We start from the raw sequence: 11,192 nt of genomic DNA, 5'->3' as shown, positions 1-11,192 counted from the left end.
ATTAGTGAGCCAGACCGAAAACACTCAATGATGCATTAATTTTTTTGAGAATGGCCGATAACCACAGGGTCAGAATTTGTAGGGTTAGGTGCCAACTCAGAATTGAGGACAATTCACAGGTAGGTATGACTGCATAGAATGTGATTTTTGGACGTTGTTTATAGATTTGTAGTGGGAATCAATAATCTGCATTAGGCCTATCCCTACTTTTTCATTATTTTTTTTCAAAATAACCATCCTACCCTTCTAAAAGATTCTCGAGCCCAGTTATCATTCTCACATGACATGAAAACGTCGTTCCCACAAATTAAAGATTTGAAGTATGTTAGACTATACGCAATAGCACCAATAGGCTAATTCATGTGCAATGCAAGTTCCTCATGTTGGTAATCTAAAAAGTATGTAGACCATTCCTGTGTGGTGGTGTCCCTCTTTCTTTCAACTTTCTTCCTTTTCTATTTAGGGATGTTGAGGCCAGCCTTGCCAAGCTCCAAGGCAAAGACTTCGAATACTACACGCAAATCTATTCCATAATCCGTGGCAAGAACAATAAGAAATCAATCATCGACGTCGACCTCGCCAGCCTCAGCGGCAGCATGAACATCTCCCACATCTTCTACGATTTCCAGCGATGCCGCTTTGACCTCAGAGTTGTTGGGAAGAATGGATGCTTCAATAAAGGAATACTCCACCTCCCCAGAAATCCTCCCGTCAAGCTTGACTCCCAAGACCTTCTCTAGATTGGCAACAAGAAATTCTACCTCCTCTTACTGTCTACAGCATCCTTGGAAGTTCTCTGCCCGCCACACCCCTCACGCTCCTCCACCCTTTCCGTCATCCGCTACACATCTGCCCTCTGCATGGGTTGCGTCAAGTGATTATTTGGGCGATGACGAGGAAGAGAACAATAACACTGTGGTTGTGGGTGCTAGCAAGAAATTATGAAGAGAAGGGCATGAGATGTTTGGATATGGCGGATCGAGAGGAAAGACAAGTTCATTTGGACAATTAGAGAAAAAGTTAGAAACTAGGTCAAGAGCTACTATTCTTTCTGATCTTTGTGGTCCAGGAGAATGGATGCCCATGGCAAAACTTTATTTTGACCTTGTAGAGCAATATGGAAATATCTGGCATCAAAGGACCGGCCTGTCAATGAATCCAAGGGAAGGCTATGGTTTGGACTGCTTACATTGCTAAGGAATATCCAAAACATTTTGTCATCAATACACGGTCCAAGGGGCGTGTAACGTTAGAGTTTGTCTCCTTGGTGTCCTTCCTTTGTTGCGTTAACTTGCATGGCCGAGTATTTCCAATGTGATTCTTCCTGAGGCATGGCATCGGTGACCCTCAACCCCTTTTCTCTGTTTTTTCAATAACTGGTATTCTTAATTTATGGGTTGCTTAAAGGAAAAGTTTCCTCCTAAAAAAAAGTGTAATTAATTATGATGGGTAGCAAAACCACATGTGATAAAGAGAGTAAGAAATCATCATCCCTGTTCTCCATCTTGAGCATCTTCAAGTGTTAGAAGCTGCACAGCAAGGATGTTATAGGTGTCGAAGCAAGAAACAGGGGACTGCTGCATCGCAGTGATGAAGACAGAGGGCATTGGGTGGGTGAACCAGGTATAGACGAGTAAGCCACATAGTTCATCACAAAGTTGTATGCAACTCACATCTCACATATCAAACGACAAATTGTTAAAGTTCGATAGATTAACTCAGCAATCAAGGATGGAAGATTGAAAGAAGAGGAAGAAATTGGCAAATAAATACTATGAAAAAACGGAAAAGAAAACCGGATAAAGATGTTCCTTCTTGAATGGATGGAGTTTGGATGAGAGATTGTGCCCTGCATTCCTCCTCTTACCAGATAAATTGGGATAGTAAAAGAGGTGAAGAGGTCGACAGGGGAGGAGGAGAAGAGGATAACATGTCGATAGGGGTATTTCAGTAAAAACAAATGTAAACCATTTGTAAAAGGGGAAAATAGGTATTTTGGGAAAAATTGATTCACCGGTTTAACATTTTCCGAGAAGGGAGGTTTTTGTTGTATTCTTTAAAAATCTAAAAGAGGTTTTTGCTAAAATTAAACTACAAAGGAGACTTTTATGATTATCAGAAACTCTAGGGGAGTTTTTTATATTTTACCCTTCTTAAAAAAACAAAAAATAACGTATGTAGATGTTTATGGCAGTGCAATTGTTTCAATATTTTCAGATTGTAGTCCAATTTTGGGGGTTTTATCTTATTGAGACGATGGAGTTTAACAGGGTTCCTCTCTCAGAATAGATGAAATTTTTGAATAGGATTCCTCTCTTGCGGATGATGGAGTTTAGGAATAGGATTCCTCCATCTTCCTTATAATCAAATGGACTACTCCGTTCACCGAAGCTGTCCATCCATCTCGTTGGCATGGATTAACACATTATTGTCCACTTCACAAGCCTCCACATTGTTCAGAAGACCTTTGAGGACTGCCAAGCTATGAGCTATGAGATCCATACTAAGAGGCGTTCGTGTTCCCATCAACAAGAGAGATCTGTCCATGGACTTCGGCTTCTTGGAGGAGTTGTAGAGGATCTTGGGTGATAAGAAGCCACCCATTTGTATGTAAAAATAATTCACAAAAGGGGAAAATTGATATTTAGAAAAAATTGACGGAGGAAGGTTTAAATTTAGGAGGCCAACTTGTTACATTAAATCATTTTAGTGTCTCCCGCGAAAAGCATTTTATTGAACACTTCTTTCTTGTTATGCTACGCTGCTTCTAATGTCACTTCACTGTCTCTCAGAGATTAGACAACTCTTCAAAAGTGAAAACAACACTTACTTCGTCATATTACAGGTAGTTTGAGCCGTGGAGGTTTTAAAAATATTTTACCAATCATATAAACTGGTTCAACTTTCGAAGGGACAAGGGATGTATGTATGTGAAAACTTGATTCCGTGGGGAGGTCATTACTTTTGCAATGCCAAACATAGGCGTGATGAATAAAAATTTTAAGCTATAAATTAACACATCTGTGCTTAATGCTTATACCATTATTAAAATCCATGTACAGCCGTACAGGACGATTACTTGCTTGGGTTCACCGAGTCGCTTTATAAAATCTTCAGATCCCTGTGCTCTGCTTCTCCACTTCCGACTGTGGCTTTACATTTGGTTTGGAGTCTGCCTCTGTTCCCTCCTTTGGTCTCTCCTCTCTTCCTCGGCTATCGTTTTCGTTGGATCACTTCTTTCATGTTAAAGAGAAGGAATCAGAGCCCTTTTCTTTCATATTTTTTTTCTCGGAACCTGGGTTTCTCCTTGATTCTTTTCATCGTAAGTCGTTTGATCTTGTTTCTATTGTTCCTGTGCTTTTGCAATGTTTTTTTTTTGTTAGTTTGTTCAAAATTTCGCTTTTTTTTTTTTTCTGTTATTGCAAGTTATTCCCTCCACCCCCACCCCCACCAAAATAAGAAACTGGCATTTTCCTTTTTATTCCTTCTGAATATATTGGGAACTTTTTTTGTGAAAGGTTTTCGCAATACATGGTGCTTGATCTCTGAGGTTTTTTGGTTAACTAGATTACTTCTTTCAATTGTACTGGTTTCTCTTTTCTTTTTCTTTTTTTTCCTTTTTATTCAATTCTTAGATAAGGTTTTGCGGAATATAATTTCTCATAATTTTTTTCATACTTACGTTGGCTCTTGATCTGTTGCTGGGGAAAAAGATCTGGCTTTGTTCCCAGGATTTGCTTTTGAGATCTGATTCTTAGAATACTGGAACAGGAATTTCGAATGGTAGTAGGAAGAGGACGAGCAGAATAAACAGACGTGGCTACTTCTGTTAATCAGTTTTCCAGAGAGGGAGAACAGCATGCGGTGGCTGAGTCTGTCCGTCGATGTGTTCCGGAAAGTTGTCTCTTTACACCTGTATTGTAGAGTTATTCTGTAAATCTTTCCCATAACTAAACCCTAATTTAGCTCTCTTACCTTCTTTTTCACTGTCCATGGCATCCGATCTCTTTGTTGTCCTCCCGAGCTATATCCGTAAGATTGGCTAAGCAAACATCCTCCAAGAAATTTAAAGACAACCTTTTGCTAGTTTCATTCTGGGTCAACCCATTTTCTTTTAAATCTATTCTGTTAATCTGTTCTTTTGTTCTGTCTCTCGCTCCGTTTCGTTCTGTTCTGTTCTGCTTTTATCTAGTATTGGGGTAGGTTGAGGGATTCTTCAAGGGTCGAGAGAAGTTATGGTGTGCCAAGCAGCTAGCCAAACACGATTCCGAGCGTTGAAACACGAGAATGGGATTGCAGGGAGCGCGACCATTATTGTTAGAGTCATAGCTTGCTTTCAACCTTTGCAGGATTGCCAGGTTAGTGTTTATATATAATCGTTTTTTCCCATGTAGCCAATTGAGCTGATTTTGTTATATTTTTTTAACCCAGTAGTTCTATGATATCTTGTTAATGGTCACTGGTGACTGTAAATCCTTGATACATTTATTAGACTGTAATCTTCTCTATTGATGATGGGTGTTCAGACTTTGAATCTTACATTTTCTTTCAATGTTTGGCAGGCCGAATACTTCCGTCACCTGCTTAAACCTGTTACGTAGATTGCTTCCACGTTTGCTTTCTTTAAAATTAAACTGGAGGCGGTAGATATTTTCTGTAATCTTGAAGGTGGCACTATTAATCAAAGTTGCTGATAGCCTGATACCGTTGTCATCTGTCTTCTGGTGCGTTTTGCAATGTTTTAATTTTATAAAAATAATATTAATTGAATTTGGCTATTTGATCTTTGTGGTTTTCGCAAATAGAAACAAGTGATGATGTATTGTGTTTTGTACCTTAGGTGATTGCTTTGTGTGAATGGGAAAGGACTACGATTTTTGGCTTCTCCACCAGCATTCTGCTTGGCAATCACCTAATCTGAATTGCTCTAGCATTCCGATGGATCCCAGCCAACAAAATACTTTGCCATCTTTCATAAACCCTTACGCGTATATGGTTTCTGCAAATGGAGCTTTGCCAGGATTTGAAGTTTCTGGGTTACCTCACTTGAAGACAGCCCAGGCAAATGAACGGCATGGGTGGTTTTATTGCTTACCACGCTATCGCCAGGCCTTTGTTCCAAGCCCGAACTATGTTTCTAAAGACAAGTATTCTGCTGATCCAAATGGAGCCAGTGGTGACGCCATAGCCAATGTGGTATCTGGGTCTGTTGAGAAGAGATTACTTGTTTTTGATCAGTCTAGTAATAAAACGAACTTGACTTTTGGTTCTGTGGTTGGTACTTCTATGCACCATCCAAGTACCAGGACTCCCAAACCTGAAGAAGCATTAACTGAAAGAAGCCCTATCTATAACCCTGGTCCCCTTGTCTCCAGTGGCTTGGATGACAATCAATCAAGTGCTGACCAAAGTGAGATGCAAGAAGATACCGAGGAACTTAATGCATTGCTATATTCTGATGATGAGTATGAAGAAGAAGATGATGATGAAGTGACAAGCACAGGTCATTCCCCTAGCGAAATGACAGTTTATGAGAGGCGGGATAAAATTGAAGGAAGCACAGAGGAAGTGGCTAGTTCAGCTGGACCAGCTAAAAGGAGGAAGCTATTTGATGGAGAGTCATCAATCATGGACACTGCAAGTTCTGTAAAACCCAATGGATCATGGGAGTATGAAAGTGATGCTGAATCAAGCCGTGTAAATAGAACAACAGGCAACAAGAGATCATGGGAAATGCACCACTTATCAGGCGATATGCAGTTGAGGAAGGAGAAGATAAGGGAGACTGTGAGCATTCTGCAGAGCATAATTCCAGGTGGGAAGGGTAAAGATGCCATGTTGGTTCTTGACGAAGCAATCCAATACTTGAGGTCTCTGAAACTCAAAGCCCAAGGTTTGGGAACTAGTACTCTTTTAAGTAGAAAGACTTAAACCAGTGGTGGCTACAGAAATTGTGTTCGGTTTGTTCTTTGTAGTTTCTTAGTAGTGGGAAAACTGGTTTGTACTTCGTAGTTGTACAAAGGTTATGTAGACTTGAGGATGGTTCATGATTGTGGATTGGATTGTGCAGGATAAGAATTCCCAATATGAAAGACGAGGGAGGCAGAAAAAAGGGAGGCGGGAGTGATGGATTTGTGTGATTGATTTTGGAGTCAGTTGTTTTTTGTCTTGGAGATCTCCATTCCCACTCTGCCTTGCATTTAGAGCATGATTCGTTGGGAAGAAGTTAGAGAAGGGAATGCTGTTTTATTGTTCACCGAAGAAGGAAAAAAAAAAAACACCCTTTGTCGTATGCTGTTAGAGTTTGAAGGATGGAAAGAACTGAGGGACTGAAAGTGGTGGCAAAGTTGATGAGGAGTCGCCGGCGACCGAGAAGGGTGGGGGTCCGGGCATGGAATATTAATATTAGTGCATGCGTGTTTGGTAAGTCGGGACCCAGTGTTGTCAACCTCATTTTGGGGCCATGTCGGTCATGTTGAACTGTCCGAGATTAGATTGCCTTGGTATAGAAAATTAGGATGGTGTAAACTGTAAAGAAAAAAAGGAAAAAGCGATAAAGCAGAAAGGTTTGTGTTTATGGGTGACGGAGTGAGGGCACAAACACAAACGCGAGGGTTGAGGGGTCTCCATTGTTGTGCGGGGCTCACTAGTCACCACCGACGTCCCGTCCGACCATCAAATTATGCAATTTACAGTGGTATCCTCCATCGATCATAAGCCTTATCAGTATTCTCCGTGGTATCACGTGTGACCGTGGAATGAAAGCGCCAGCTGCTGCTACTACTATTGCTAATGTTTAAAATGGGTCTTCTCTTTTGCAAGGGGACCCACCCCTAGGAGTCTGAATGATGTCTTTGATGTGTTTTCTTTTGGTGTTTTGTGTGTTGTTGCTAAAGACTGCCGCATGTGGTTTGTTGGGTCTGTGGTAACACTAATAATAATTAACGTGGGTTGTGTTAAAATGGTCATTGATGGATGATGTGGTGGACTCGTGGGCTGGTGGGTGGTGGGTGATGCTGATTGGAGTGTTGATGAGACAGCGGGGGTTGTGTTGGGTCATGGATCACTATTCACTGGGATTGGGATTCCTCTGTGGTCTGTGTACGCATTCACTCTTTAGCGTTGTCTTTATGCTTCTCGCATGCACGCTTATGAGTTATGAGCTTGAGATTTTCGTCTGGTCGGAGTTTGGAGAGAGAAATCACAAACCATTTGATGCCTTCCGCTTGATTTCACTAGTCTTGTCTCCTAGGCCCGAACCAACACCCTATATGGTCACGGTGTATTACCATTAATTGCAGTTAAATTGTGCACCCACTGGTAATGTGAGTATGCAACAGACATTATGATCGAAAAAATTGAAAATTTTAATCAATTCCAGAAGTTCGTTGGACAACCAATACCAGTTTGTTGGCCGCTCCTCTTTTTCTTAGTTAGGGTCCCGCACATTACATCAGTCATCAGGTAGAGACTAGACTACTATAGAGAAAATGGACACGAGAAAGAAAGAAGGTGATCTCTAATTTCAAAATAGCTCAAAACTGGTAGCCCGTAACATCAACGAATATTTCAAGTATCAAAATTCAAAGATAGATTTTTTTTTCTTTTGACAATTCGATGAAAGTTGTTTAGCTAGTGCGATTAGCACTTCGGAACAAATAAACCTTGTTTTATGTCAACTGGTGGCAGCTAACTGGCAAATGGTACATGGGGAAGAGTCTTATCGAGGCATTATCTGTGCGTAGTGATGGTAGCAGGGTGGGTTGGGCAATGGGGAAGGGCTTTGTAGATTCTACACCATCAAAAACCGCAGTTGGCTGGATTTTCGAATCCAAACCCTCCCTTCATTTTAGGGTGTAGTAGGTTGGTCCATAACCTACATCTAATTTTTTGTTATTTTTTCTTGTATATAAATAAGAAAAAAATATATGAACAAACATTAAGATTTCTAATTATTTGATAGAAACATGTAAAATACATATCAACTATCAATTATCCTTCAAATAAGGTTCAAAACATTATTAAATTCAATATATAATACATTAGCACTAGGGTTATAGGGGTTATGTATTAATAATTCAGGTATCATTTGGCAAGTCTTTTTTGAAAGATCTTCTATAAGATTTAACAGTTAAAAAACATAACGGGCTTTTACATAAACATTTTGACAGCCCACAGACCATTTGGTTGTAGATATATATTTCCACGTGAAGATGAAAAAAAAAAACAAAAGTAAAAGCTTTATTTAGAGTTTTCCTAAAATAACCTGAAATGGGTTTTTTGCGTTTTTTCAATAGTCTTTTGATGGTTTAGTGTTCTCACAACTAAACTAGAAAAGATGAAAATATGGGCTGCCAAACTTCTAAACAGCCAACAACCCGCATGAAAAAACACACCAAATGGGACCTTAATTATAAACAATAAGGGTATCTCAGTAAATCTAATATATGAATACCCGCCAGATGGATACCATTCCTATCTTGCCAGCTCCAAAATTCATATAAGATTCAGAAATTTTCATTGAATGACCGATCTAGCAAAAATTTCCGGGGTAATACAAGTGAATAAGGTTACAGAAAATGGGGATAACCTAACTCCTTACTTCATGGAAAATTGTCTCGTTAGTAATTGTTTACCAAAACGAGGTTGTAATTTCCCATTACTTTTTTATTGTTACAGGAGAGCAAGTGCTACAAAATTCTGGAGATATACTAATCAAATGTCTTTTCACACGTGTTGTTATTCAAACATTTTTTTGGTAAGTTGTGTTACTCAATCTTCAGTTCTTATCTTTGAATCCATCATTCTTGTCTTCCCTTTTGTTATAAAACCTGGTTAGTACTTATTGAAATATTTGCATTTCTTGCTTTTTTTTTTCATGTGTCTTTATCAACTAGGGACGAGTCACTACAAAATCTGACTCATCCAACCAATTATACATACATCTAAAACATTAAAATTTATAATATATAGACATGTGTTTTATATAAACTATTATATTTAAGGCTGTCAATGGACTCAAAAGTCCGGTTTCCCATTCAACTCTCAATCCAATTGCTTTTTTATTTAGACGTTAGAATTTGCATCCAGTCAATAATCTGTGCACCATGGACGTGATCTTAATTTTTCAAGATTAATTATTTTTAAATTTCATTGCATCAGAAATAACAAAGATTCCACTAGAATCTTTCATTGGCTGTGTTACTCTAAGGTCAGGTTAAGGGTTTGGTTGGGTCTAGCCCTCGAGGTTGTGTTTGGTTTGAAGGAAAAGGAAGGGAACCTCTTCATTAATTGACTTTAATTTCCCTTCCTTTCTTTCAAACCAAAGACAGACTAGGGTTCGGGGTACCCTTACCTCATAATGGGCTTGGGTTGACCGCACCTCAACTGAACCCGGCCCAAATTGTTCCCCTTGAAATGTCAGGGTGGTGGTGCAATCGTGCCTGGCAAACACTTTATGTTGTTGAGTCTCTTTCCAGATAAATGTTGTTGAAGTTATGATAATTGCCTAGTTTAGCAGCTTTCCATGCAGCAGGAAAATAAGTAAATAACTTTAGCCACGTCAACTATCTTGATTCTTGAATCACAAAAATCTTGGTTGGGTATCCCACAGGTTTCCCCTAGAGAGTAGAGGCCAGAGTCACACACCACTACGTAGAGCAAACTCACCTAATGCGCCAACTTTATCTTGACCTTTGATTGCTTTTCACATAACCATTATGGTATTGTTTTGCTTTGATTTAATTTCCTCTGGCTGCATTTGGAAATAATGCAAATATGTAGAGTGTAAAACAGTTTATATAAATTGTAAAATTGGTTTAGTTTTGCACTGATAAATTTATCTTCTTACTAAATAGACTTAAGCTCAGTTTGGGACCAGTACAAATGCAAATATATACAATGTAAATACATACAAAATAATACAAAGTATAAGATTTTGCACTCTACATATTTGCATTTGTACTCCTTCCAAAAATCAGACTTGGCTGTAATGGATACCAATATGAATTCCAATAAAGCATATGTTTTTGTTTTTTTATCAAAGGTCCACTAGAATGCAAATTTACTTCTTTTTTATTGATGTCCTTTTACATCTTATTATCAATGTAAATATGCATTGATCTGTCATTTGTCAATGCATAAATATAATATTGCCAAACACAGGCAAAAGTGAACCAGAGTGCAAATTTACCCTGAACTGTGATTTACACTCCATTTGTATTGTTTCCAAACGCAACATCAAGATCATTTTCATGAATTGGGATTTGCTCCACACTCCGACCTCACAGCCATATCCCACCGTGTACGAGAGATGTTCCCGATGTGCTAGACCAAATCTGCTCCTCACATAGGGCACCTTACACTGACCTCACACACACATCCTCCCATGCATTGGGCACATCTTCCTTACTTATAAATTATTATTCATGGGAGATGTTCCCAATGCACGGTGGATGTCGGTGTGAGGAGCAGATCCTATCTCCCAATGTGCAACCAGGACATGTTGTGAGGTTGGTGTGAAGACAAGATCCGAACTCCATTTTTATATACTTTTACATCAGGTGAGCCTGTGCGAGGTTCAAAAAATCGTTACGTATCGGCCGATATGTATCATATTGGGCCCTTGCCGATACGCCCCTGTAGGGGTTGTATCGGGTCAGGGCCTGGTTCAGAGGGTAGCGTGGACTTAAACCGACCCCTCTGAACCAAAACCGGAAAAAAAAAACTGGAAGTTAAAAAAAGTGCCGATACTGGTCAATATCGATACTTTGAACCTTGAGCCTATGCGATGTATGGAAAAATCTAATTTTATGTTAATTATAATAAATTTATTTTAATTATATATTCAAAATTATTAGTAATAAATTACATAACAAATTCAGTTAGTTGAATTAATTAATGAAAATTATTGTAAAATAATTATATTTTTAAAAAGAAAAATATTAAAAAATAGTAAGAGAAAAATGAAAACAATAAATCTAGGAATTAAGAATTATATTTTATTAATGACAAATTACCTTAACTAAAATTGGTAATTACATGTTAAATTTAAATACAGTTATATTAACATTCGTGTTAATTATATTTGACCCAACCCACCAATCAGAGACCGATCCATCAACCTAGATGACTTCGTTGTCCTCACCCGACAACGTTGCTATAATGTTCGCTGTCTCGCTGAAAGCAATCAC

General features: G+C 38.8%; 1 protein-coding gene and 1 pseudogene across 1 annotated transcript; both read left to right on the top strand.

Annotated features, from left to right (window-relative positions):
• The first annotated feature begins 285 nt into the window (after nucleotides 1-285).
• LOC148850622 (FHA domain-containing protein FHA2 pseudogene) lies at nucleotides 286-1,370 on the top strand (annotated as a pseudogene).
• Nucleotides 1,371-3,023: 1,653 nt separating this feature from the next.
• On the top strand, nucleotides 3,024-6,962 carry LOC148850621 (transcription factor bHLH143-like). The gene is made up of 4 exons (XM_088945973.1): nucleotides 3,024-3,322; nucleotides 3,772-4,358; nucleotides 4,563-4,724; nucleotides 4,841-6,962. The coding sequence occupies exon 4, from the start codon at nucleotides 4,858-4,860 to the stop codon at nucleotides 5,929-5,931; it is 1,074 nt and encodes a 357-aa protein (XP_088802099.1). The 5' UTR covers nucleotides 3,024-3,322; nucleotides 3,772-4,358; nucleotides 4,563-4,724; nucleotides 4,841-4,857; the 3' UTR covers nucleotides 5,932-6,962.
• Nucleotides 6,963-11,192: the final 4,230 nt, after the last annotated feature.

The sequence above is a fragment of the Nelumbo lutea genome, chromosome 5, assembly GCF_056320005.1.
Source record: "Nelumbo lutea isolate HS-2025 chromosome 5, American lotus-T2T, whole genome shotgun sequence".
Lineage (NCBI taxonomy): Eukaryota > Viridiplantae > Streptophyta > Magnoliopsida > Proteales > Nelumbonaceae > Nelumbo > Nelumbo lutea.
The sequence above is the reverse complement of the archived record's forward strand: the minus strand, read 5'-3'. Positions and strand labels throughout refer to the sequence as shown.

What these genes read in the sequence shown, in the direction of transcription:
- LOC148850621 (XM_088945973.1), top strand. Translation starts at nt 4,858, where the DNA reads ATGGGAAAGGACTACGATTTTTGGCTTCTCCACCAGCATTCTGCTTGG.